We start from the raw sequence: 27,990 nt of genomic DNA, 5'->3' as shown, positions 1-27,990 counted from the left end.
CCCCCTTCGTTATATAAACCCTAGACTAAAACCCCCGAGTTCCGCTCGATCCCTCTCGCCACAACCACCGTGCCGCGCGATCCCATTTCGAAAGTAAAAGGAGGATCGCGCTCGTACTGAGCTCCTCGGAGCCCCAACCCTAGCGGCGCCGGCGGTTCAGATGGAGGCGCACGGCGACCAGCGGTGGCTGGTGGAGTGCCTGACGGCCACGCTCGACACCGCGCGCGACGTCCGCGCCTTCGCCGAGGAGTCGCTCCGCCAGGCCTCGCTTCTCCCTGGTTCGCCACCTCCCACCTTCACCCCCCCCCCCCCTCTCTCGTCGACGATTGACTTGTAACTGAAGAATCGAGCAATTCAGCTTCACGCGTTGGCCAGAATCTGCTTTCTGCTCGAGTTTTTGGCCGCGCTCTAGTAACATTTCGGCTGTAGATACTACGGGCGTGCAATTTACTAGTGAGAGCTGAGGGGTGAGCTGAGAGTTGATGGGACCGCCTAGGCGTGTGAGCAGTGACTTCAGGAATGATGATTATTTTATTGTTCAAGCCGGGTTTGCTGCCGTAGCATTGCCCTGTTCGGGAGTGCTGCACATTGGTGCAGCATTGCTCTGGTTGCTAAGGCTCTGATTGGGATTGCTTTGCTCTATATACAGTTATACACTCCTTCACAGGAACACAACTGTATGTTTTAATATGATAATAGCTGTGCGAGAACGTGTCTATCCATGTACAAGTCTCTAGAGGCAAAATCATAACTAACTAATCCAGTTCACAGCGCAACTTGACAACAGGGAACCTGGCCCCACTGTAGTGCATGGCAGCTTCATTGATGCTGCTTTACATTCTGTTTGAAGTGACACTCTTTCTAGCACTGAAAGTGTGATTGATCCGAGCACCATTATTACAGGACCTCGTGTTGTAGTTAACTGAGGTGGTCATAGAATTAGCATGCTGTTGCAACTAGTAACCATACTTAGCATTCACATCCACATATTCAATTTTGATCTGTTGTTATATCTTTCAATTATGTGCCAATCAGGTTGAAACCTTTTGCTAGATTTGGGTTCATCACAATTCTTTGACATATGAAGTACCATCAACTAACAATAGCCATTTTTTTTTTCTGTATTGTCTTTTCTCAGGATATGGAGCTGCCCTTACAAAAGTCACAATCAACAAAGAGATCCCATTTGGTTTACGTCAGATATCCTTCCAGCCATTTATTTACATTTTTTTATCAAAATGTTGTATTCAATGCTGTATTATTTTCAGATTTCCTTTTTTCATGAGTTGGACTAGCTTCTGCTTTTTTTGTTGTTCCTTTACAACTTGCTACCTTGCTGCTGTCTTGCTAAAGCAGTTCATCAAGCAGCATTGGCAGGAAGATGAAGAGAATTTTGTTCCTCCTGTTGTTTCTGCTTCAGAAAAGGTACCAGCAAAATAGGACTCGAGTGAGAGTGTGCCCTTTGTTTCATTGCTTCCTTGGCTTGCCCAACAATATGGTAGCAATTGCCATTTTGTTCTTTAATAAAAAAATGATTTAAAAAGTTACAGGTTTGAAAAACTGCAAGAATGGGGAATGGTATCCACATTTTTGGAATAAATTTTTAAAAATGATGCAACCTAGACTCATCATTGTTTGTCCAACACCTCTTTAGTCTTTAGTCTTAGTCTTTAGTCTGGGTTAGATCATTTGAGCTTCTGGGGAGAGAACTTCCATGGCTTGAGTTAGAGGAAGCTCCAGGGGAGGCAGGCTGGCTGGCGGTGGTGGCATGTCTGGGGTTGGTACAGTGAGGTGGTAGGAACACTGCTGGCGGTGGGCCGCGTCAGACAGCCAGATGGGCTTGCCAGAGGGCATGGAACGCACAATTTTCTGAGGGTGGGGGTGAGTGCTGTGGATTGTGGTGTTTATCTCGGGAAGCAGCAGCACACAGATGAATGAACATAGCTTGAAGTCATTTGATGCAAGATGGACAGCTGAGAGCGCCACCTGATGGAAAACAAAATCTCAATTGCCTGATATATAGCATTCCCCTTTTTTCTAATGTGGGGACACTTCATTTTGATGTTTTATTCTTGGATTTTTGAAAAGAGCAGGGAAATAATTTTGAACATAATAAAATAAAAAGATGTATGTACAGTGAGATTTTATGAGCCCAACCAGAGCCTGAAGGAAAAGAGAGGTGATGGCATCTAGGCTGTTCTATGTTGATTTCTTGAGCAATGTTTTTTCTTTATGTGAAGCAAGATTAAACTTGTTAGATTCCTTTCTGTCCATTTGTGAAGAGGATGTTTTCCTGTACATTCAAACAGACCAGAGGCCTTTATGATCTCGCTTGGGCATCCGTTATTGTAATTAATGCCATTGTTATGCTCATATGCTGTATGTATGTTACAAGAACAATAGACTGCCACATGAATTCTTGAATTTTATGCTGTTAAATACTTGTATGTATCTAATTTACATTCCTCCCAATGCTGTTTTGCTTCAGGTGGTCATACGGCAGCTCCTGCTTACCTCATTGGATGATTCTAATGGGAAAATTCGCACTGCTATTAGCATGGCTGTAGCAGCTATTGGACAGCAAGATTGGCCTGAAGACTGGCCTGAGTTACTTCCAGTTCTCTTAAAGTTAATTGGCGATCAAAGCAATGGGAATGGAGGTAAATAACTTTTCTTGCTTCGTGGTATATTGACGTACGGATATGCAGCTGTTTTAGGGGTATATTAATGGTCCTGGAGCTTAAACTCGATGCTGTCAATCTCCTAATAACGTAAGGTCCTCCAGTTGAGTTGTTTCTGTAATAATTCCTTGGACCAGAGTGCAAGATATCAAAGGAGTTCTCACTATCCAGGCCATAGTAGAATGCCTGCAAATTTGGGACTTTTGATGGTTTGATGTTGCAGCATGATGTCCCTGATAAGCTTGTCTAGAAACCCACAAGGTCGGGCTGCTACTCCTGTAAGTCAGCATACGACACATATTTCTTTGGATCAATCAAATTCGTGCCTTGGAAGCGAGTTCGGAAAAAACTGGACACCGCTGCAATGCAAGTTTTCCTTACGGTAGCTGTGAACAATCGATGTTTGATCGCCAACCGTCTTGCCAAATGGGGTCTGCCAGATCCTTGTGCCTGTGAGCCTGTCCCATATGTGACCAAGCCGATGAAATGATTCAGCATTTACTTGTCTCTTGCTTATTCACTCAGAAAGTCTGGAAGCTCATATTTCAAAAGTTGGGCTTGGTTAATTTGTCTTCACCAAAATTCAGCAACCCGTTTTTCGAGTTGGTGGTGCCAAATCCTAAAGATCAGCGAGATGACCTGAACTCCTTGATAATCCTTGTGGCTCGGGAGCTTTGGAAGCACCAGTGCTTCTTAAATGGAGTCAATCCTAATGTTCTGGTGGGTCCTTCAAGCAGTGGCAAATGAAAGTATCCTTTGGTACTCTGCGGGAGCCCATGTGCTCCAAGAGCTTCTCCTCGGTTGTTTACCCCGGATGCTTAGTCCATTTGTTGGTGTTTCTGGTCATGTTTGAAACTGTGTTTGGAGCACAGTTATCCCTATTCCCTCCTGAAAGGGGTTTGTGTGTATTTTGGGGAGGGGTTGTTTAAATCCCTCCTAGGTGTACCTTAATTTCATTTTTTTTTCCAACACGCAAGAGAGTTGTGCATCATTTCATTAAGGAAGAAAAGAGAGTATATGGGGAGAAGAGTCCCCAAACAAAACACACACACAAACCTACAGCCCACACCAGGGATGATCTGGTTGCTAGATGTCTTTGATGAGCAAAGGTTGTGATTGCAGCCATGAGTGCTACATTTTGCCATGGTGTTTCATGTGAAAGAGGAGGGGAGGAGCACTGAGGAAAAGGAGAGGAGCACCAAGGAATAAAAGAGGCAGAGGTAGGGTCTGTAAAACAGCAGACCTATGGTGATGCAAGGAAGGCTGGAACAATGGGAGTTATTTTGTTTGTGTGGACCGGTGTAGAGCTATTCTGGGAAGTGGGATTATTTGTTGACTTGGATCATCTGTGGCCGTGCTCTCAGAGTTGCTTGGGTTGCATAACAAGTTCATGTATGATTGATATTTCCTATTATGTTCACAGATAAATGGGCAAGTATCTGTGTCATCAGTCCATCCTGAACAAGTTTCTTCACAAATGGGCAAGTATCTGTGTCATCAGTCCATCCTGAGCAAGTTTCTTGAAGAACTTGACCTATTTGGACACCTCGTTTTTACTGACTGGTTTACTTGGTTTACTTCCTGATACCTTTGCTTTGGACATTAGTGCACCCCAAATCTGAATAGCTTCATCTTAGGATGGTCTCATGGTTCAAGCACTGTGTTTATAACTGCATACTCCCTCCGTCCCAAAATAAATCAACTTCTGGCTATGTATCTAGACAAGCACTTGTCTAGATACATAACCAGAAGTTGATTTATTTTGGGATGGAGGGAGTATATGATAATAATTATGATTGGATTTTTATACTAATGTCATTTCTTGAAGCAAGAATATGAGTTAAAGTAATTTCATGTTACAATCAAACTTCTGTTTTGCAGTTCGTGGAGCATTAAGATGCCTAGCCCTTCTATCGGATGATCTAGATGATACTTGTGTTCCAAAGCTAGTGCCAGAGCTATTCCCATCACTGTACAGAATAATATCATCTCCTCATGTATGTTCAGTTTAGTTCTTTTAGTATTTCTGTGTTCCTGTTGTCCATGTTTTCATGACAAATTTATAAGAAGACACTTTTCATTTGCTTTTGCCCATGAAAACAGCTGTATGAAAATTCTCTTCGCGCAAAGGCTTTTACAATAGTCCATTCATGTATTTCCATGCTTGGATCAATGAGTGGTGTCTACAAGGTAGATTATCTGTTTGTTTACTATTGAGTTCCTTTTGCTGTTCTTCATTTTGTGGGAACTGATGAGATTTTTGATGCAGAGAGATACAGCTAGTTTGGTGTCTTCGATGCTTGATCCACTAATAGAGCAATTCTCCATAGTTCTAAATTCCCCAGTGCAGTCCCAAAATCCTGATGACTGGAGCATGCAGATGGAGGTATACACATAACCAATGTTGTATCTGAATTCATGCATCACTTATATTTAGTAGTGATTCTTATGTTTGTCGTATCCTCAGGTGCTCAAATGTTTACTTCAGCTTGTCCAGAACTTTCCTGGACTGCCTGAAGCTAAAATTTCTGGCAAGTATAGATACATCATATTTTAAGCATTAGCTTGATCTTAGACCTTTGAATTTCTGATAAAATGGAGAACTTGTGCAGCCATTCTTCCCGCACTGTGGCAGACATTTGTTTCGTCGATCAAGACCTATCACCTGTCATACATTCAAGGTGCAGGAGATTTGGATTCTGTTAGTTATGATTCTGATGGCAGTGAAAGAAGTCTTGAGTCCTTCGAGATTCAGGTAATTCTTTCCTTCCCCTTTTACTGATATTTCTTTTCTATTTTTTTGTCCTTTTAACTTCTATACCTCACTCCATTTGCCACTATTTCTTTATGTTACTCAAATTTTTGTAGTTATTTGAGCTATGGACAACAATTGTGGGGAATTCTAGATTAGCAAAGGTTTGTCTTTTTAATGATTGTTTTGTGCATCATGTGTTTGTATTGATTTTCAATGTTGTTCCACTAGGTCATTGGGGGGAACATTAAGGAGCTAGCATACTATACTATAGCCTTGCAACAGATAACTGAAGAACAGGTATGAACTGGCTGAAACACTATAACTGTACACATGTGATGCTTCCTTTGTTCTTTTTGAATCATTGTTTGGACTTCTGCACTTAATTAAGGATAAACAGAAGTGAACCACATACAAATTAAATTATGTCTTCAGCAGCTATGTTTTGGTGTCCCCACTTAATTGGGGGAATTGTACAGTGCAGAGCACAGCCAACAAGTTAAGAGTCGATTTAGAGTTATGTTTCTTCTTGACATGCCATTTAAGAAAGCAAATGGAATATACTTCTTGCAAATAGTTTGTTTATTAGTCACTCTTCATGTTTCTTTTTTCTTTTTATTTGTTATCCATGTAATGGTTATGCATTGATGTTTTGTTTTTCTAGGTGCAAAGCTGGTCACGTGAAGCTAACCAGTATGTAGCTGATGAGGATGACCTAACTTATAGCTGCCGTGTGTCTGGTACAAAGTGCAGTACTGATATATCTTTTTGTTTACTTGGTAGGCTTATTAAGAGCGCAATTCAGTTTACCGGTGTATTGCTTTTTCTCTAAGAACCATAAAATTGGCAGAACTGCAGAAGCTAGTATTAATGAACTAAATTTCTGCTACTACTGTTACTGACTGCCTTGAAACCTAAGTGTTCAAAGATGTCTTTCTTTGAGTTCTGCTTTTGTTTATAAGAGAGACCCTTGTAATCTACCCTTGAATTGGAACTTGTTAGTCGCTTGGTTGCAATACTTCCTCACTTCTTACTGGTTTTCAGGGTCTCTTTTGCTGGAAGAGATAGTAACGGCTTATGAAGATTATGGAATTGACTCAATTTTGGAAGCTTCACAAATGCGTTTTCATGAATCACGAGAATTGAAGGAAGCAGGTTCTGCTGACTGGTGGAGAGTGAGTTTTTTGGTTTTGTTTTATTAGATATAAAAGAGCTTGAGTTTCTTCTTACCTCTTACAAATGATGTTTCATTGCTTATCATATTCATTGCTGTTGCTTTAAGTCTAAGTATTGTTTAGCATTAACCCATATTAAAACTTTAAATATTATGATTAGTATCACTCCAAACATTCTATTTAACTTTGCTGATATTATGTTCATTATGGTTTCTGGTCTGATATCTAATGCAACATTTTCTTTGTGGCAGATGCATGAAGCATCACTTTTTGCTCTAGGTTCACTGTCAGAACAGTTGTCTGAAGCACAGGTTGGTATATACTTGTTTTGCGATATATTTTCGACACAAAACAAAATAATGATGGCATGAATTTATTGACAAGAATTGGCTGATATAATTTGCCCATATATCATTAAGCAATGACAAAAATAACTTGATCTAACTGTTGACCCCATGTGCCTACTGTGGTGCTTTTTTGTTGACTAGGTGTAGCATTTGAACATGTGACTTTGAATGCTGAAAGCCTCATACTACTTGTTTAGCAGCCTTGATGTTGTGTTGCTGCAGTCTGCACGGCTGGGCACCTGGGACTCACCATGGTTCAACTTGCGATGCCCTTGTGAGAGATTCCCATTTCTGTGCATGAGCTAGTGATGGGATTGCTGGGTTTACAATGGATATGGTAGGGACTAAGGGAGTGGGGAATATATGTGTTTTTGAGATGGTTATATGACAGTTATGGATATGGGCCAGAGCTGGGAACCTGGGATCTCAGAGTATGAGTATGTAATGTTTTTTTGTTCTTTTGTTAGAAAACTCCAGCAGGGCCCTTAAACAGGCCCCTAAACTAAAATTTTAGGGCCCATGTTAAAAACACATGTCCAACATGGCTCTTATTTGAGCCCTCAAAATGAGCAGGCCCTCAAATCTACCTCCATGGCCCTCGTTCCTGCGGGCGTCTCCCCTGCCCCCCATACAGTAGTTGACAGGTTTCCACCCCACACGTGCACTTTTTCTCAGTTCTGGTGCCTGGACCGCGCCGCCGCCGCCGTCATCTGCCCATGTCCAAGTCCATCACTGCCCTTCCCCACCTCCAAAGACGCCTTGACCGACCTCCCCCACTCCCCCTCCCTGACTAGCCACGGTGGATCGGCGGCCTCTTCCTCGTCCGGGCTACCCTCCCCATCCCTGATGAGCCATGATGGATCCTCGTCCTCCCTGACGAGACACAGCGGATCCTCGTCGTCCTCCTCCCGGCGTGGGACAGGTCCTGTCTGGGCTACCCTCGGCGGATCCTCGTCCTCCTCCTGGCAAGGGTAGTCTGTCTTGTCCGCATCTAGCTCAGTAGATAGGTAGATAGAGTGAGGAGGAAGAATAGGGAATGACGAGTGGGTCCTACATGTCAGTTTATATTGGAATGGATTTGAGGAGCGAGGAAGAACAGGGAATGACGAGTGTGTCCTATATGTCAGTTTTTATTGGAATGGATTTGAGGGCTCCTGTTGGAGCAGATCCAACAAAAAAAACAGGCCCTCAAAAGTAGGGGGAGCCCTCAAATCAAAAGTAGGGACCTCGATTTGAGGGCTCCTGCTGGAGTTGCTCTTAACATATGTCAAAAAGGGTAGACCCAGTGCCGGAGGCTCCCACATGAGTGGGGTCTGGGGAAGGGAAAAACCGAGGCAAGCCTTCCCCCGCAAAATCTGCGGAGAGGCTGCTTTGAACCCGCGACCTGGTGACTCAGTGAGACAGCTCTCACCACTGCACTAGGCCTGCCCTTCGCTCTTAACATATGTCAATTATGTTATATTATCTCACATGGACGTTGCAGTTGGCAGATTTAACAGTTCATGCCAACTGCCCAAGTGCCCAACTCTCTGTCTGTAAAGCTGAAGGAATTGCCTGACAGTTAATCTTCAATAATGCAAGGTCTAATGATGTTTTTTTTTTGTAAATGAAGCAGTGTATTACTCTAAGAGGCAAAGTAGAGAGTCGTTCTTTTGAAATGACTAAAACAAACTATGGAAGTTGTGCTCTTATTTATAATGTGCCTTTTGCTGTTTAGGATTCTGGTTTGACAAAATACAATGTGCGGGATTTACTTGAGCAAATGCTAATTGACATTATGGGAACAGGTATATTTCTCTACTCTGGGGTGGAGAATTCTTTGTGTGGCCTGTTTTATGACTAATCTTGTGATTTTTAGGGGTGCATCAGTACCCATTTCTCCATGCGCGTGCATTTTCTAACGTGGCTAAGTTTTCTTCAGTGGTAAGTTTCCTTTTTTAACAGCTTTTGTTTTCCTTTGTTTTTATCAAGCTTAATTCAAAAAACATGACAGATAAGTAAAGGGATCAGTGAACAATATCTATGCAATGCGGCTCATGCGATTGCCTCAGATGTGTAAGACCTATATTCTTGTCTTGTAATTTTCTTTCTAAATGCACAAGGAGAATGTTGCATTTATCTGTGAATTCTTTATGTCACAGGCCGCCCCCAGTTAAAGTTGGTGCTTGTAGGGCACTAGCCCAGCTTTTACCAGAATCTAATGAGAATCTGATTCAGCCAAACATTATGGGCATACTCTCATCTCTTGTTGATCTTCTGCGGCAGGTAGTTATTGTTGTAAATATTGCCTTTCTTGACTTTTTTTGACTCAGTGACATAACTAACGTGGAGTTTTAACAGGCATCTGATGAAACATTGCATCTTGTTCTAGAAACCCTGCAATCAGCAATCAAATCTGGTATGCCAGCATGTTTGTGTATCTACTTTGTAGCAAAAAGATGTTATATATACTGTATCGACACTAGAATTGTGTGCTGGTTTTTTCATCTGATAATGTAGGTGGAGAACAATCAACTTTAATTGAGCCTGTCATTTCCCCCATCATACTGGATGTTTGGGCACAACACATTGCTGACCCGTTCATCAGCATTGATGCTGTCGAAGTGTTAGAGGTATGCTTTCGTCAGAACTGGAAAGCTCCAGTGCTGTACATATACTTAGTTTTTTTGAGAACCACTATGTACAGAATTCTTTTTTATTGCATTAGGGAGCTGACCAGAAGAATTGTTAGATGAATTAACGTTGATGTATATTTGGTAGTGATATACTTTTTTTCGAAGCACTTAATGCCATCGATGAGCATTTTAGTACGGCCTCAAAGCAAATCCTTTACTTTCATGATGTTTATGTGGTTTGTTTCTCTATGCAGTGTTTTATGTCATTCTATAACATTTCCCTGTGCACCTGTTAGCAGAAAGCAAGTTTTTTTTCCCTGGCTTTTGAGCTCCTTAAAGTTACATTTAACATAATTCCTTAGTTTTTAGGCCATCAAGAATGCTCCTGGATGCTTACAGCCGCTTGTGTCTCGAATCCTCCCAACAATTGGATCCATTTTAGCGAAAGTAAGATGCCAATGCCAGTTTACACATCACTGCCATTGTTCTTTCTTTCTGTGTCTGCCAACATTATGAAATTTTAATTTCTGGTTGATTTGCTATTTGCTAGCCCAAGGTCCATCCAGATGGACTGGTTGCAGGTTCACTGGACCTTTTGACGATGGTACTCAAAGTATGTCGTGTATATCTCGGAAGTTCTATGAAGTTAAATGCAAAACATTTCTTTTAAAGTGGTTATTTCTAATGCTGCTCTGCATATTTCAGAATGCTCCAGCTGCTGTGGTTAAAGCAGTCTTCGATACATGCTTTGTTTCTACTGTTCAAATTGTTCTTGAAAGTGATGACCATGGAGAGATGCAGGTACATGCTAAAACACGGTTCATTTGCACATTCGGGTTATCCATCTGTATCACAATAGTTGTCTGGTCCACATATGCATGAGGCATATTATTGAGTAATATTTAAAATAATTGCACTGAACTTGTACTTATCAGCTAAGATTACTTGTATGCGTATATCTATAAGGTCAAGAATGATCCAATTCCGTAAAGTTTTACTCAGCTGTTGCCTCTAGCCTCTAGGTGTATGTACCGGATGAAAATTGTGAAACAGAGGTTGTTGCTAACCTACTTTGTTTTGAAATGTATCCCTAATAGTAGCTATTCTCAACTAGAATGCGACAGAATGCTTGGCAGCATTCATATCAGGTGGCCGGCAGGAGTTGCTTGTCTGGGGTGGTGAACAAGGACACACACTCAAGATGCTACTTGATGCAGCTTCAAGGTAATGTCAGAATCAGTCTTATAGATACCACAGTACCTCCAATCCTAGATGACCATCTTAGTGACCTGAGAAATATCCAAAAGCAACACAATGCTGGATCCATCTTGATTTGATGCTGGGAACTCTTATTTGTTTCCTCTGCAGTGTAAATCTGAGTGCAACAGCAAACTATATTTTTGAAATGGGATTTTCTGTTGAAATTGAACCATAATGCTTTGTGGTGGATTAAAAGATCCACCAGAATCTGCACATTCTCTGTGCTTTCTGTTGTTTAAATGCTCCTTCCATTCCAAATTGTAACTCGTTCTGGCTTTTCTAGGTACATAGATTTTGCTACACACCTAGTAAAGCTATGTATATATTGAAAAGCCAGAGCAACTTACAATTTGGAATGGAGGGAGTACATTTCTTCTATACAATGGACCAGCCTACACCTTATCCAGATGTTCTAAGTGTTCTTTTTTTTTTTCTGTTTACTGCTTTCATGGTTCTTAATGGTTGTGCAGGCTTTTAGATCCAGCGTTAGAAAGTTCAGTATCACTCTTTGTTGGAAGCTTTGTCTTGCAACTCATTTTACAAATACCTCTACACCTGTCTCCCCACATACCGGATCTTATTGCTGCTATTGTGAGACGTATGCAAACGAGCAGCATCACAGGATTGAAAAGCTCGCTTATTGTTATAATAGCCAGATTAGTAAGTCTCTCTCTCTCTCTCTCTCATACATAAGGTGTGTTAACTGTTAACTCTCTGGCATTTGTGGTGAAAGATTACTCTAATTACTCAAGCTTGTCCAAGATGTGTCCTCAGTTCACTCTGCCTGCAGGTACATATGAGTGCACCAAATGTTGATGGGTTCATCAATCTATTGCTTTCTATCCCGGCACAGGGGTATGGCAATTCACTTGTTTATATTATGTCAGAATGGTCACAACTACAAGGCAAGTGTTGACAGGATCATATCATCATATATTGAATTCTGAAATCAATTTGCCTTCTCACCTGTTTCACTGAATATGCTTCCATGTTAAATATCCTTTATAGGTGAAATTCAGGGAGCCTACCAGATAAAGGTAACAACGACTGCATTAGCTCTTCTCATATCAACTCGTCATCCTGAGCTATCCAAGGTTGAAGTTCAAGGGCATCTTATTAAGGTACTGTTGGTAAGAATTGGTGTTCTACAGCTAGTACCTTGCCTGATAAAAGTTCATTCGGAGCCTGACCCAGAAACATGCAGACTAGTGCAGGTATAACGACACGTTCAAGAGCTCGAGTGACTCCTGATGAATGGACCAAGATTCCACTCCCAGCTAAGGTAACAGTTGATTATTCACATTTCCATTCCTGTCAATGTTTCTGTTGCCCAGACATAAGAAATTGGATCTCAGATTTGGTAGAAAGCCCAGAGGGTAGCTTGGCCACTAGGCCGCTTGGATTGAAATGAAGTTGCAATACAATGATACAAGATGGTCTGCCACTGCTTATATAGAGCAAAGTGGCTTTTGCTACCTCTACCTACTCTTAGCATATTCTGCTATGTAAAGCAGATGCCTTGATTCCTACTTGGAAGCCAAGGAACCTGAAAACTACATGACAGTGAATAGTAACTACAGAAAAGTAAGATACAAGCAACTAGGCTTAACTATCAATCTCCCCCTAAGCCTAGTGCTGAGTGATCTGCTTCAGACCAATTCTCCTCATCTCCTGGAACTTGGCCTTGCCCAGTGACTTGGTGAGTATGTCTGCCAGCTGATCAGTAGTGGCGATGTGGTTGGCCTTGATGCTCCCTTCCTCCAAGCAATCCCTGATGAAATGGTACTTCATCCGAATGTGCTTGCTCCTGTCATGGAAGACTGGGTTTTTGGCCAGAGTTAAAGTAGATTTGCTGTCCACCTTCAACTCCACCACATCAACCTTTCTGCCAAGAAGCTCCCCGAGCAACCTAGACAGCCACAGAGCTTGTGTTGCTGTAGTGGTGGTGGCGGTGTACTCTGCCTCGCAGCTTGACAGCGCCACAACCTTCTACTTGATGGACTGCCAGCTGACCAAGCAGTCACTCAGGAAGAACATGGTTCCGCTGGTGCTCTTGCTTGTGTCGATGTCGCCGGCAAGGTCACGGTCGCAGTAGCCAATGAAGCGCGCCGTGCCAGGAGCCCTCTTGTAGTGTAGACCGTAGTCCAGGGTCCTGGCCACGTAGCGAAGAACACGCTTCACCGCCTGTAGATGCTCCACCGTGGGCCGTTCCATGAACCGGCTCACGTACCCGACTGCGAACGCCAAGTCCGGCCGGGTATGCACCAGGTACCGGAGACTGCCGACAAGTTGCCGGTAGTGCGTGGAGTCCACCTCCTCCGCAGTGCTCTCTCGATTGAGCCGCAACTTGTCCATTGGTGTGTGGGCGGGGTTTTAGCCAACCATCTCACCGAGCTCGAGGATCCGCTTGGCGTAGTGAGCCTGACGGAGGGTGATGCCGCTGGCATCCTGGCGCATCTCGACGCCGAGGTAGAAGCAGAGGAGGCCGAGGGTCGCTCATGTCGAACTTGTTCTTCATCTGCGCCTTGAACTTCTTCACTTCTTCCTCGGCGCCGGTGATGATGAGGTCGTCGACATAGATGCCGATGAGCATGACAGTGCGCCCGCTGCCCCGCCGGTACACCGCCGCCTCATGCGCGCTCTGGTGGAAGCCCATCTCCTTGAGTGTGGCGTCCAACTTTGCGTTCCAGGCGCGCGGTGCCTGCAGCAGGCCATAGAGGGCTTTGCGCAGGCGGTACACCTTGTCCTCCTTCCCGGCGACGGCAAAGCCAGGCGGCTAATGCACATACACCTCTTCCGTGAGGTCGCCGTTGAGGAACGCGGACTTCACGTCCATGTGGTGCACCCGCCATCCTTCTTGAGCCGCCAGCGCGAGGAAGACGCGGACCGACTCCATGCATGCCACGGGGGCGAACGCATCATCGTAGTCGACGCCCACTTGTTGGACGAAACCTCGTGCCACCAGCCGCGCCTTGTGCTTGGTCACCGCCCCCTTCTCGTCCTTCAGCTTGAAGACCCATTTGTGGGTGATCGGGCAGTGATCGACAGGCAGATCAACGAGCTCCCAGGTCTTGTTCTTCTCCACAGCCTGGAGCTCCTGCTTCATGGCGGCCTCCCAAGCTGGATCACTTTGTGCTTCAGCGTAATTGGTTGGCTCGCCGGCTTGAGTCAAGTGCAGCTGGGCGAAGAGACGCGGCGCCAGCCCTGGTGGACACTCATCGCCGATGATGTTCGTCACCGTGTGGTAGTGGAGGGGTTTGTCATCGTAGAACGTGTCCAAACGATCCTCGTCATCCTCCAGCGGCGTGGCGAGCTCGACGGTGGGCTGATCAGCGGGCTGCGGTGTGGCAGTAGGGGACGAAGATGATGTCGTGGCTGATGGCGCCATTGGTGAGGCTGGTGGAGGAGTGCCAGCCGCCGCCGCCGTGTTCCCGGGCTCCCCCGGAGCCGGTGATGTTGAGCGCAGCGAAGCAGAGGCTGAAACAGGGGATGTCGACGAAGACGCGCCTCGCGCTCCTCTTGCCCCTCCGCTCCTTAGGTACTCGACGGTGAACTCTTCCACCGCCGACGCCGAGCTTTCTCCCACCTTGGTCCAATCCTAGCCGCGGCTCTCGTCGAAGACGACGTCGCGGGTCACCTGCACGCGCTGGGTCTCCGGGTCGAGGACGCGGTACGCCTTGGCGCCGTCGGCGTATCTGATGAAGAAGCCAGGCTGGCTGCGATCATTCATCTTCTTCACTTGGTTCAGCTCCTTGGCGAAGGCGAGGCAGCCGAATGTGTGCAGGTGGCCAACTGTCGGCGCTCTTTTATGCTAGGCTTCATAGGGAGTCTTGCTCAGCAAGCTCTTCGTGGGCGACCGGTTCAGCAAATGGACCGCGGTCACCACGACCTCTCCTCAGAACCTGGCTAGCATACCTCGCTGCTTTAGCAGTGCACGAGCCATGGCCACCACTGTCTGGTTCCTCCTTTCCACGACCCCATTCTGTTGCGGCGTGTAGGGGGCGCTGTAGTGGCGCTGGATGCCTTCATCCGCGCAATAGACGACGAACTCCGTGGCGGTGAACTCCCGACCGTTGTCGGTGCGAAGCACCCGGAGCTTGTGCCCGCTCCCCTTCTCAGCCACAGCTTGGAGGTGCTTGATGGTGTCCGTAGCCGCGTCCTTGGTCGTCAGGAGGGCCACCCACATGTACCGTGTGGCGTCGTCCACCAGCGGCAGGAAGTAGCGTCTGCCGTCGGGAGTCGCCGTCATCACGGGGCCGCAGAGATCGCCATGGACGAGCTCGAGCAACTCTTGCGCACGGTACTGGGCTTCAGCCGGGAACGGAGCCCTCCTCTGCTTGGTGATGACGCAGGTGTCGCAGAACTGCCCGACATGCTTGATCGCCGGCAGCCCGCGCACCATGTCGTCCTTGGCGAGCTTGTGGAGCACGTCGAAGTGGAGGTGGCCGTAGCGTTCATGCCAGCGCCACGCTTCGTCATCCTTGCGCGCGGCGAGGCAAGAGTGGCTTAGCCTTCTCGAGGTGGAGGACGTAGAGGCGATTGGCGCCGCGCTGGACTTTGATGAGAAGCCGGCCGCGCTGGTCCCAAATCCTCAGCACACCTCGATCAATCTCCACCTTTGAGCCGCCTTCATCCAATTGGCCGAGGCTCATGATGGAGTTGTGGAGTGCCGGGATGTAGTAGACACCGTGAAGCACCTGGTCCTCGTCGGTCTTCGTCTTGAAGATGATGGAGCCGACGCCATGGATCTCCACCTTCGACTCGTCGTCGAACTTCACCGTGCCTCTGGTAGAGCAGTGGAGGTTGGCGAACAGCTCGCGACGTCCGGTCATGTGGTGGGTCACGCCGCTGTCGAGGTACCAGCCGTCGAGTTTGTCGCCGCCAGAACCGGTGTTGAGGAAGACACGGGCACGCGACTCCTCGATGTCGAGGTCGACGGCGGACTTAGTACAGAAGGTCGAAGCTTGAGCCTTGCCGTTGCTCCCTTCTGCATCCAGCTCCAGGAACCCGTGCGCGAGAAACAGAGCAGCGTCTTCCTCTGCTTCTGCGACGTTCGCCACGCTCGCGCTCGCGCCGAGGATGAGGGCAGTCCCTAGCCCAGTGTCCAGCACGGTTGCAGTTGAGGCAGGTGTTGTCGCGGTTCGCCTTGCGTTCGCTGGCGGCGGCGCCTGCCTTGTCCGCTTGTCCGCCGCCGCCGTCGCGATCACCCTTGGGCTTGTTCTTCTTGCCCCCACGGGGACGCCGCCGCAGATCCTTGGACGATCCAGCGCCCTCCTTCTCGAAGGCGCGCCACTGCTTGGCTGTGTACAGCAGCTTGCCTCCGACGGTGGCCGGCTTGGAATCCGGCGCCTACTCACGGTCTTGCACCGCTTTGAGCCGCCCGGTGACGTCCTCGACGGTGAGCTGCTCGAAATCGAGGAGCGTCTCGATCGAATTGACGATCTGCACGTACCTCTTCGGCATGTAGCGGAGGAACTTCTCCACCGCGCGCTCCTCCGTCAAGTCGGTGTTGCCGTTGCGCGCCATTTGCTCCATCAGATTGGTCAGCCGCACGGCCAAGTCCTCGACTTGTTCCCCGGGCTGAAAGGCGAGGGCTTCAACTCTCCTTGGAGCTGCTGCAGCGTCGCCCGGCATACGCCATCTCCTCCAACGCGCGCCGCGGCGATTGCGTCCCACGCCAGCTTCGCAGTGGCCTTGTTGGCGATGGAGGCGCCGAGCTCGGTGGGGACGGCGGCGCATAGAGCCTCCAAGGCCCGGCGATCGTCGTCGTAGTTGTAAAGAAACACCTCACACCCTAATCATGGGGGGGTGACCTTCATTATATAGCCTAATAGGCTAGGGTTACAATGTACAAGGCCAATGGGCCGTACACCCAATATGGGCTGTTACTATTATATTCTAACATCCTCCCTCAGTCTAAGCGGGAGTGTCACGAACACAAAGACTGGACCTAAAGTCAGTGAACAACTGTACAGGTAACCCTTTGGTCATAATGTCCGCGAACTGATGAGACGATGGAACATGGAGCACCCGAACCTGTCCCAAAGCAACCTTCTCACGGACGAAGTGAATATCTATCTCAATATGCTTCGTGCGACGATGATGAACTGGATTGGCGGTCATGTAGACGGCACTGACATTGTCGCAGTAGACGATCGTCGCCGAAGAGATGGGTGCGTGGAGCTCCTGAAGTAACTGACGAAGCCAACAAGTCTCAGCCACAGCGTGCGCAACAGCACGATACTCAGCCTCCGCACTCGAACGAGAGACCGTAGTCTGTCGTTTGGAGGACCAAGAGACTAACGACGCCGAGGTAGAAGCAGAGGAGGCCGAGGGTCGCTCATGTCGAACTTGTTCTTCATCTGCGCCTTGAACTTCTTCACTTCTTCCTCGGCGCCGGTGATGATGAGGTCGTCGACATAGATGCCGATGAGCATGACAGTGCGCCCGCTGCCCCGCCGGTACACCGCCGCCTCATGCGCGCTCTGGTGGAAGCCCATCTCCTTGAGTGTGGCGTCCAACTTTGCGTTCCAGGCGCGCGGTGCCTGCAGCAGGCCATAGAGGGCTTTGCGCAGGCGGTACACCTTGTCCTCCTTCCCGGCGACGGCAAAGCCAGGCGGCTAATGCACATACACCTCTTCCGTGAGGTCGCCGTTGAGGAACGCGGACTTCACGTCCATGTGGTGCACCCGCCATCCTTCTTGAGCCGCCAGCGCGAGGAAGACGCGGACCGACTCCATGCATGCCACGGGGGCGAACGCATCATCGTAGTCGACGCCCACTTGTTGGACGAAACCTCGTGCCACCAGCCGCGCCTTGTGCTTGGTCACCGCCCCCTTCTCGTCCTTCAGCTTGAAGACCCATTTGTGGGTGATCGGGCAGTGATCGACAGGCAGATCAACGAGCTCCCAGGTCTTGTTCTTCTCCACAGCCTGGAGCTCCTGCTTCATGGCGGCCTCCCAAGCTGGATCACTTTGTGCTTCAGCGTAATTGGTTGGCTCGCCGGCTTGAGTCAAGTGCAGCTGGGCGAAGAGACGCGGCGCCAGCCCTGGTGGACACTCATCGCCGATGATGTTCGTCACCGTGTGGTAGTGGAGGGGTTTGTCATCGTAGAACGTGTCCAAACGATCCTCGTCATCCTCCAGCGGCGTGGCGAGCTCGACGGTGGGCTGATCAGCGGGCTGCGGTGTGGCAGTAGGGGACGAAGATGATGTCGTGGCTGATGGCGCCATTGGTGAGGCTGGTGGAGGAGTGCCAGCCGCCGCCGCCGTGTTCCCGGGCTCCCCCGGAGCCGGTGATGTTGAGCGCAGCGAAGCAGAGGCTGAAACAGGGGATGTCGACGAAGACGCGCCTCGCGCTCCTCTTGCCCCTCCGCTCCTTAGGTACTCGACGGTGAACTCTTCCACCGCCGACGCCGAGCTTTCTCCCACCTTGGTCCAATCCTAGCCGCGGCTCTCGTCGAAGACGACGTCGCGGGTCACCTGCACGCGCTGGGTCTCCGGGTCGAGGACGCGGTACGCCTTGGCGCCGTCGGCGTATCTGATGAAGAAGCCAGGCTGGCTGCGATCATTCATCTTCTTCACTTGGTTCAGCTCCTTGGCGAAGGCGAGGCAGCCGAATGTGTGCAGGTGGCCAACTGTCGGCGCTCTTTTATGCTAGGCTTCATAGGGAGTCTTGCTCAGCAAGCTCTTCGTGGGCGACCGGTTCAGCAAATGGACCGCGGTCACCACGACCTCTCCTCAGAACCTGGCTAGCATACCTCGCTGCTTTAGCAGTGCACGAGCCATGGCCACCACTGTCTGGTTCCTCCTTTCCACGACCCCATTCTGTTGCGGCGTGTAGGGGGCGCTGTAGTGGCGCTGGATGCCTTCATCCGCGCAATAGACGACGAACTCCGTGGCGGTGAACTCCCGACCGTTGTCGGTGCGAAGCACCCGGAGCTTGTGCCCGCTCCCCTTCTCAGCCACAGCTTGGAGGTGCTTGATGGTGTCCGTAGCCGCGTCCTTGGTCGTCAGGAGGGCCACCCACATGTACCGTGTGGCGTCGTCCACCAGCGGCAGGAAGTAGCGTCTGCCGTCGGGAGTCGCCGTCATCACGGGGCCGCAGAGATCGCCATGGACGAGCTCGAGCAACTCTTGCGCACGGTACTGGGCTTCAGCCGGGAACGGAGCCCTCCTCTGCTTGGTGATGACGCAGGTGTCGCAGAACTGCCCGACATGCTTGATCGCCGGCAGCCCGCGCACCATGTCGTCCTTGGCGAGCTTGTGGAGCACGTCGAAGTGGAGGTGGCCGTAGCGTTCATGCCAGCGCCACGCTTCGTCATCCTTGCGCGCGGCGAGGCAAGAGTGGCTTAGCCTTCTCGAGGTGGAGGACGTAGAGGCGATTGGCGCCGCGCTGGACTTTGATGAGAAGCCGGCCGCGCTGGTCCCAAATCCTCAGCACACCTCGATCAATCTCCACCTTTGAGCCGCCTTCATCCAATTGGCCGAGGCTCATGATGGAGTTGTGGAGTGCCGGGATGTAGTAGACACCGTGAAGCACCTGGTCCTCGTCGGTCTTCGTCTTGAAGATGATGGAGCCGACGCCATGGATCTCCACCTTCGACTCGTCGTCGAACTTCACCGTGCCTCTGGTAGAGCAGTGGAGGTTGGCGAACAGCTCGCGACGTCCGGTCATGTGGTGGGTCACGCCGCTGTCGAGGTACCAGCCGTCGAGTTTGTCGCCGCCAGAACCGGTGTTGAGGAAGACACGGGCACGCGACTCCTCGATGTCGAGGTCGACGGCGGACTTAGTACAGAAGGTCGAAGCTTGAGCCTTGCCGTTGCTCCCTTCTGCATCCAGCTCCAGGAACCCGTGCGCGAGAAACAGAGCAGCGTCTTCCTCTGCTTCTGCGACGTTCGCCACGCTCGCGCTCGCGCCGAGGATGAGGGCAGTCCCTAGCCCAGTGTCCAGCACGGTTGCAGTTGAGGCAGGTGTTGTCGCGGTTCGCCTTGCGTTCGCTGGCGGCGGCGCCTGCCTTGTCCGCTTGTCCGCCGCCGCCGTCGCGATCACCCTTGGGCTTGTTCTTCTTGCCCCCACGGGGACGCCGCCGCAGATCCTTGGACGATCCAGCGCCCTCCTTCTCGAAGGCGCGCCACTGCTTGGCTGTGTACAGCAGCTTGCCTCCGACGGTGGCCGGCTTGGAATCCGGCGCCTACTCACGGTCTTGCACCGCTTTGAGCCGCCCGGTGACGTCCTCGACGGTGAGCTGCTCGAAATCGAGGAGCGTCTCGATCGAATTGACGATCTGCACGTACCTCTTCGGCATGTAGCGGAGGAACTTCTCCACCGCGCGCTCCTCCGTCAAGTCGGTGTTGCCGTTGCGCGCCATTTGCTCCATCAGATTGGTCAGCCGCACGGCCAAGTCCTCGACTTGTTCCCCGGGCTGAAAGGCGAGGGCTTCAACTCTCCTTGGAGCTGCTGCAGCGTCGCCCGGCATACGCCATCTCCTCCAACGCGCGCCGCGGCGATTGCGTCCCACGCCAGCTTCGCAGTGGCCTTGTTGGCGATGGAGGCGCCGAGCTCGGTGGGGACGGCGGCGCATAGAGCCTCCAAGGCCCGGCGATCGTCGTCGTAGTTGTAAAGAAACACCTCACACCCTAATCATGGGGGGGTGACCTTCATTATATAGCCTAATAGGCTAGGGTTACAATGTACAAGGCCAATGGGCCGTACACCCAATATGGGCTGTTACTATTATATTCTAACATCCTCCCTCAGTCTAAGCGGGAGTGTCACGAACACAAAGACTGGACCTAAAGTCAGTGAACAACTGTACAGGTAACCCTTTGGTCATAATGTCCGCGAACTGATGAGACGATGGAACATGGAGCACCCGAACCTGTCCCAAAGCAACCTTCTCACGGACGAAGTGAATATCTATCTCAATATGCTTCGTGCGACGATGATGAACTGGATTGGCGGTCATGTAGACGGCACTGACATTGTCGCAGTAGACGATCGTCGCCGAAGAGATGGGTGCGTGGAGCTCCTGAAGTAACTGACGAAGCCAACAAGTCTCAGCCACAGCGTGCGCAACAGCACGATACTCAGCCTCCGCACTCGAACGAGAGACCGTAGTCTGTCGTTTGGAGGACCAAGAGACTAAGTTGTCGCCGAGGAAGACACAGTAGCCTGAAGTGGAGTGCCGAGAATCTGGACAACCAGCCCAATCGGCATCGGAGTAGGCGGTCAAGCTGGTGATGCTGCCTGTGCCGATGTGAAGCCCGGTGGACATGGTGCCCTTGACATACCGCAGGACACGCTTGAGCATCGCAAGATGAGGCTCTCGCGGGGCGTGCATGAAGAGGCAGATCTGCTGAACTGCATAGGCGAGGTCCGGACGAGTCAGCGTGAGATACTGTAGCGCACCGGCGAGGCTGCGGTACTGAGTGGCATCCGCCACCGGAGCGCCGTCCGTAGCAGAGAGCTTGGCATGAGTGTCAACAGGAGTCGCCGTAGAATGACACTCAGCCATGCCGGCGCGCTGGAGCAGGTCCACAGCGTACTGGCGCTGAGACAGGAAGAGACCGTCAGCAGAACGCGTGACAGAGATCCCGAGGAAGTGATGAAGGTCCCCGAGATCTGTCATGGCGAACTCGGAGTGAAGGAGCTCGGTGATGCGACGAAGAAGCGTAGGCGACGAGGCTGTCAGAATGATGTCGTCGACGTAGAGCAGCAAGTAGGCGATGTCGGCCCCCGCTTTGTAAACAAAGAGGGACGTGTCGGAGATCGAAGCAGTGAAGCCGGACCGCTGAATGAAGCCGGAGAACCGCTGGTGCCACGCCCTGGGCGCCTGCTTGAGTCCATACAAGGACTTTTGCAGGAGACAGACGTGGTCGGGAGCCGCCGGGTCGACGAAGCCGGGCGGCTGCTGGCAGTAGACGGTCTCGTTCAGATGGCCGTGAAGAAAGGCGTTCTTCACGTCCAGCTGATGTATCGGCCAGGAGCGAGAGACGGCGATGCTGAGGACGACCCAGATGGTGGCCGGTTTGACAACCGGGCTGAACGTCTCGTCGTAGTCGATGCCGTACCGCTGCGAGAAGCCACGAACGACCCATCTGGCTTTATGACGAGCCAGAGAGCCGTCAGCATTATACTTGTGCTTGAAGACCCACTTGCCAGTGATGACGTTGACACGAGGCGGTCGAGGAACAAGACGCCAGGTGCCATTGTCCACAAGTGCCTTGTATTCTTCAGTCATCGCCGCGCGCCAATTAGCATCGGCGAGCGCGGCACGGGTGTTGCCTGGCAGCGGAGAAGCCAGGTTGGAGGTCGAGACGGTGAAGCCATACCGCTGCATGGGCGGCGGCAGTGAACCCGTCCGGGAACGAGTCTCCCGCGCAAGAGGCTCTGGAGCCTGGGGTGCCGCTGCCTGCGGCGATGGAGCCGAGGGCACCTTCGGCTGCTGCTGGTCCGTCGGCGGCGCCGACTGAGGAGTCGGTGGCGGACGCGGACGACGAGTGTAGTGGATGCCGAACCGCTGCCGATCAGCTGCAACGGCGGGGGCACCGGCCGGCGTATGAGAGGCCGAGGGGGTAGGCGAGTCCAGCCGAAGCGCCTGGGGCAGCCTGTAGGCAGCACCATGCCACAGGATGGCAGGATCCAGCCCGACGGGGTCGCCGGCATCGTCTGTTGCAGACGAGGCAGGCGGAACCGAGGACCGCGAGTGCCAAACGTCTGAGATAGACGGGGCAGGCGCGGGAAGTATATCCTGTATCAAAAAATCAAGAGAATCCGGTTGGGGCTTGGAAGCCGCAAACGGAAAATGAGTCTCATAAAAAACAACGTGGCGAGAGATGATGATCTTGCGAGTAGAAAGATCAAGACACCGGTAGCCCTTCTGGGAAGGAGGGTAACCAAGGAAGACACACGCTGCTGAGCGAGGAGACAATTTATGGGAAGTCGTGGCACTAAGGTTCGGATAGCACAGGCAACCGAAAACTCGGAGGATGGAGTAGTCTGGCATTTTGCGGTGAAGAAGATGATAGGGAATACCATTATGTATGGACGATGACGGCCGCCGGTTGATTAGAAACACAGCGGTGGAAAGAGCTTCGACCCAATAGGATGGAGGCATGGCGGCATGAAACAGAAGCGTGCGAACTGCATTGTTCAGTGTGCGAAGCATCCGCTCAGCTTTGCCGTTCTGGGCGGATGTGTAGGGGCACGAGGTGCGAAGCAGGATGCCGCGGCTAGCTAGGAAGGTAGCGGTGGCATTGTTGATGAACTCGGTGCCATTATCTGCCTGAAAACAGCGCACAGGAAAACAGAACTGTGTGTGAGCGTAAGCAACAAACTGGACAATGTGTTCATGAACTTCTGATTTATGGCGAAGAGGAAAGATCCAACAATAATGTGTATAATCATCAACTATGACAAGATAAAATTTATAGCCAGAAATACTCAAAACTGGAGAGGTCCAGACATCACAGTGAACAAGTTCAAAGGGAGCTGATGTACTAGAAACCGAACTAGCAAATGGCAGCCTAGCGTGCTTGCCAAGCTGACAGGCATGACAAACGTGGCGAGCTGCTTTATTACACTGGATAGCTGATAGCTTAGTTAGAGTGTTGACGATGGCGGGTGCAGGATGACCAAGGCGGGAGTGCCATAACTCCGGGGAGACGACAGCGACATGGCAGCGAGGTGGCATGTGATGTGGAATGGTGTAGAGATCCCCATTGCTATTGCACCGAAGAAGGACCGTCTTGGTCTGCAGATCCTTAACAGAAAAACCAGAGGCGTCAAACTCAATGGAACAGTTATTGTCGCGAGTAAGCTGTCGAACAGATAACAGATTACGAGTGAGTTGGGGAGCGACAAGAACATTATCAAGACGAAAAGGACGATCAGCTATTTGAATAACAGAAGTGCCACGACGATGAATAGGAATTGATTGACCGTTGCCGACCGTAATGGAGGACGGTGGCGACGGGAGATGGGAAAGTAAAATACCGTCATTGGAGGACATGTGAGATGTCGCACCGCTGTCCATGACCCAGGGTGCAGACCCGCCCTGGATCGCCATCTGGTTGAGGGCGGCAATCAAGCTTGCCGAGTCCCAGCTGCCCGGAGGCCCGTACGCCGGAGGACCGCCGGCAGTGGAGAACTGCGGAGGCACGAAGGCGGTGTGTGCCTGTGGAGGAGGCGCAGGTGGCGCACCCCACTGCTGTTGCTGCTGGGAAGACCACGGAGCAGCCCAAGGGTTGTAGTAAGCCCAGGGGCCGGCCGGCTGGCGCCCGCCGAAACTGCCGCCTTGCTGCTGGTTGCGGCCACCGCCGGCATTGCCACCTTGCTGCTGGTGGCGCCAACCGCCGCTACTGCCACCGCCGCCGTTACCACCACGGCCGCCCTTGCCCTTGCCACCCTTGCCCTTGCCACCGCCCCCACGATTGGTGGACGCAGAAGGGTTAGACTGACAGGATGGCGACGTGCAGGAGGTGGTGGAGGCGGCCAGTGCTGAAGCTGAGGCCGCCTTGTCCTCGGTGCCAAGGCGGAGCTCCTTGACGCGGAGCATGTTGGTGGCAGACTTGAAGTCGGGAAGCGGCGACGTGTTGGAGATGATGTCGGCGGTGTTGGCGAAGCGGGGGTTGAGGCCACGCAGAAGATTGAGTACGAGCTGCGCAGGGGAGATGGTGTGACCGACCTCCCGGAGGGCATCAGCGGTGCGCTTCATCTGCTGGGCGTAGGCGTCGACGGAGAGGTCGCCCTGGGACAGGTTGTGGAACTCCTGCTCGAGAACGACGGCGCGGGACTCCTTGTTCGCCTCGAACAAGGCCTCGATGGAGACCCACAGAGCGCGTGCATCCTGTTCAGGCTCCATGGCGAGGTCAAGGACGGCGTCGTCGACGGAGCCGTACATCCAGCCGCGGATGCAGGCGTCAGGCTGAGACCACAGGGGGTCAGTCGGGCGCGCGTCCGCCGTGCCATCAATGTGGCCGAGCAGCCCGTACTTGCCGCAGAGAGCGGTGAAGAACGCCTTCCACTTGGAGTAGTTCGGGCGCTCGAGGCTGAGCGCGATGGGGACGTGCTGCTTCACGTTGACGGAGGCGTAGGCAGCGAAGAGAGGAGCAGCAACAGAATCCCCCATGGCGCCGGACGACTGGTGGCTGAGGGCGCCGGTTGTGGAGGAGGAACTCGACGACATGGGCGCGACTGGAAGGCAATCGCGCGCGGACGCAGAGAAGATGCGCGACTGCCCCGGGCGTCAATCCACGCGAAGCAGAGGACTCGACGGAGCCGCGCAGACGATGCGCGACTGCCCCGGGCGTCGATCCGCGCGAAGCAGAGGACTCGACCGAGCCTCGCGCAGGGTGCGGTGCGATGAGCCGCGCGCCGAAATCCGATCCGCGAGCGACGGAGGCCGTTCCGCGATGCGCGACGGAGGCCGCGCGAGGAAGCGAAGGTGCGTGCGGGGCCTGGGCTGGCGGCGGCGCGAAGGCGCACGCGGCCGATGGTGCGGTGGCGCGCGTTCTCAGGGAGAGCGCACGGGCAGAGGAGAAGCGAAGCGGAAGGTGAGGATCGTAATTAGGGAGGATACCATGTAAAGAAACACTGCACACCCTAATCATGGGGGGGTGACCTTCATTATATAGCCTAATAGGCTAGGGTTACAATGTACAAGGCCAATGGGCCGTACACCCAATATGGGCTGTTACTATTATATTCTAACAGTAGTGGATGCCGCCGACGTGAATCGCCTCCCAAAGCCGCCGAGCCTGCAGCTTGACCTTCATCAGCAAGCTCCACTCATGGTAGTTGCTCTTGGTGAGCATCGGCCATGGCGTTCCCGCCCAGGAGTCGCGGTAGATGGTCTGCAGCACCGGCGAACGCCCGCGATGGCCACGACGCCGCTCTGGTGACGACGACTGGCGGCGGCATGGGCTGCGTGATCCTCCTGCTGGCTCTGCGTCCTCCTGCTCCATCTCCGCGCGAAGCGCTGCAGCGGCAGCCACCGCGGCCTGAGCCGCAGCCGCTGCCTGCCGAGCTGTCTCGGCCGCCGTCGCAGCCGCTGCCTCTGCGGCAGCAAGGCGCGTCGCGCAGTCGCCGGCTCCAGCGCCTGCTGCGCCACCCCGAGGGTTGATCACTGATCCTCCTCTGAAGGCGGCGCGCGCTCTGGCGATTTGGCTCTCGGTGGACTTGGCTCTCACTCATTAGAACCCTAGGCTCTTGATACCAATTGTTGCCCAGACATAAGAAATTGGATCTCAGATTTGGTAGAAAGCCCAGAGGGCAGCTTGGCCACTAGGCCGCTTGGATTGAAATGAAGTTGCAATACAATGATACAAGATGTTCTGCCACTGCTTATATAGAGCAAAGTGGCTTTTGCTACCTCTACCTACTCTTAGCATATTCTGCTATGTAAAGCAGATGCCTTGATTCCTACTTGGAAGCCAAGGAACCTGAAAACTACATGACAGTGAATAGTAACTGCAGAAAAGTAAGATACAAGCAACTAGGCTTAACTATCAGTTTAAAATCTAGGTAGGAAGCACTCTGTATTTGGTATGTAGCCATGCATTGCCCAATTTTTCCACACGTGACAAGATTCTTTTTTTTTTCCAACCTGGTCTTATGCACCAGCAGTTCAGCACCCCGCAAAATAGAAAAATGTGGCAACTTCTCTTGAGGTAGCCAAGTGTGCTTGTGAATTTAATTGCTTAATTTGAAACAAGTGTGGCAAGAATGTGGTAACATGATAACAACCTTGTTAGTATACAAACCAAATAGCCATTATATGTCTAATATTTCTGTTAACAGTGTTAACTAATGTTTAATGTGACATCAATCATCAAGTAGCCTTTTCTTAGCAATTGCTGCTTAATATTCTTGAATTTGTATTATGCAGATCTGCTCATTGTTAGCAGATAGTTTAGCTGAAATTCTGGAACAAATCGGTGCTGGTGATGACGATGACTGCGAAGAGGTTTCTACACATCTCATCATTTCAAACTATTAACTGCAGTGCTTGTTTGATCCGAAAGTTCCAACTTTTTTTGCCTTTTAGGATAGTGACTGGGAAGAAGTGCAGAATGGTGACGCTAGTATATCAGATGATATCATACACTCAGCATCTGTTCCTTCAATCGCTAATCCATCAGTAGAACATTTAAATGCAATGGCAAAAGTTTTTGATGAGGTTTGTTAGCAACCAGGTTTGCTCCTTTGGTAGTTCTGTCATATTTATGCCATATTTACCTGGAGCTGTACAACAGGATGATGATGATAGTTATGACGATGATCTGACAAAAACTGACCCTCTTAATGAGGTTTGTTTTCACTGCAGAAAAGATCTTCGATTTGAATTAGATGATGTCAGTCAAATAATCCGTCTCCTGTGCAGGTGAAGTTAGCGGACTTCCTGACAAACATCTTTGCCAACTTGTGGGAGAATGATCGACCAATGTTTGAATATCTTTGCCAGGTAAAATGTCATTTGACCAGTTGCTTTGCATTATCAATTGTTCAACAGATATGAATATGGCCTAGGTAAAACGAACAAATCCACATCAACATTGTCCTCTAATAAATCCTTTGCAGGGCCTATCGGATTCACAGAGGTCAGCTGTTGAAAAGGTTTTGAGGAGGTGAAGAGTTAACATGATTGGGATCCCGTCTTGCATCTTTTGGGATATATATTTCTTCATATTAGTTAGCGAGTCTTGTAGGCATAGCTATGGATTGGTTTTCATGCTTGTTATATGTTTATTGGTGTAAAACTGATACATCCCTGAAGCCGGTGTTGTGAGGTTTTGTTAGTGTAGGTTTCTTTATGTTCTTTGTATTTTTTTCTTTGGGGAACATATGTTCTTTGTATTTAAAATCTACAAGATGCGTGTATTTGTTGTACCGGGTGTGGTGATGTTGGGTATTCATGTCTTAAGAATTCCCGGCTTCAGGTGTTCTTGACGTTGAATTTCTCTGGAGGGGCCTTGTTTCCTTGGCTTTATTCATCAGTTTATTCATGTAGAGGCAATTCCTTGTGAGCTATTAAAAAGATCGTAATTCCCTATGAGCCACTGAAAAAGTTCGGTGGACTTTAGTGCCATTGCTTTAATTTTTTTTTCTCTCCATGTCACTGCCGTCAGTTTGGGCTTTAACTGGGTTCTAACGGTGTCA

At 50.6% G+C, this 27,990-nt stretch overlaps 1 protein-coding gene across 2 annotated transcripts; it reads left to right on the top strand.

Annotated features, from left to right (window-relative positions):
* The first annotated feature begins 2 nt into the window (after positions 1 to 2).
* On the top strand, positions 3 to 27,820 carry LOC136526976 (uncharacterized). 2 transcript variants are annotated; one of them, XM_066519554.1, is made up of 33 exons: positions 3 to 278; positions 1,139 to 1,200; positions 1,333 to 1,425; positions 2,489 to 2,660; positions 4,563 to 4,678; positions 4,785 to 4,871; positions 4,951 to 5,067; positions 5,149 to 5,212; positions 5,294 to 5,436; positions 5,550 to 5,597; positions 5,665 to 5,733; positions 6,098 to 6,173; positions 6,478 to 6,608; positions 6,860 to 6,919; positions 8,673 to 8,742; positions 8,814 to 8,878; positions 8,949 to 9,010; positions 9,097 to 9,220; positions 9,296 to 9,353; positions 9,455 to 9,567; positions 9,940 to 10,017; positions 10,121 to 10,183; positions 10,276 to 10,371; positions 10,685 to 10,794; positions 11,301 to 11,490; positions 11,621 to 11,735; positions 11,839 to 11,951; positions 12,035 to 12,112; positions 26,720 to 26,797; positions 26,879 to 27,010; positions 27,087 to 27,140; positions 27,215 to 27,295; positions 27,412 to 27,820. In XM_066519554.1, exons 1-33 carry the CDS (start codon positions 161 to 163, stop codon positions 27,460 to 27,462), a joined length of 3,087 nt encoding a protein of 1,028 aa, XP_066375651.1. In that variant the 5' UTR covers positions 3 to 160; the 3' UTR covers positions 27,463 to 27,820. The 2 variants fall into 2 exon arrangements, with proteins under 2 accessions (XP_066375651.1, XP_066375650.1); XM_066519553.1 differs by having other exon boundaries at positions 6,098 to 6,212.
* Positions 27,821 to 27,990: the final 170 nt, after the last annotated feature.

This window comes from Miscanthus floridulus, chromosome 19 (genome assembly GCF_019320115.1).
Source record: "Miscanthus floridulus cultivar M001 chromosome 19, ASM1932011v1, whole genome shotgun sequence".
Taxonomy (NCBI): Eukaryota; Viridiplantae; Streptophyta; class Magnoliopsida; order Poales; family Poaceae; genus Miscanthus; species Miscanthus floridulus.
This window is presented reverse-complemented; position numbering and strand designations above follow the sequence as displayed.

Bases quoted from the DNA above. Each gene is read 5' to 3' on its own strand.
- LOC136526976 (XM_066519553.1), top strand. From the start codon at position 161: ATGGAGGCGCACGGCGACCAGCGGTGGCTGGTGGAGTGCCTGACGGCC. The intron at 9,354-9,454 runs GTATGCCAGCAT...CTGATAATGTAG, and splicing joins GCAATCAGCAATCAAATCTG to GTGGAGAACAATCAACTTTA. The intron at 11,736-11,838 runs GCAAGTGTTGAC...TATCCTTTATAG, and splicing joins AGAATGGTCACAACTACAAG to GTGAAATTCAGGGAGCCTAC.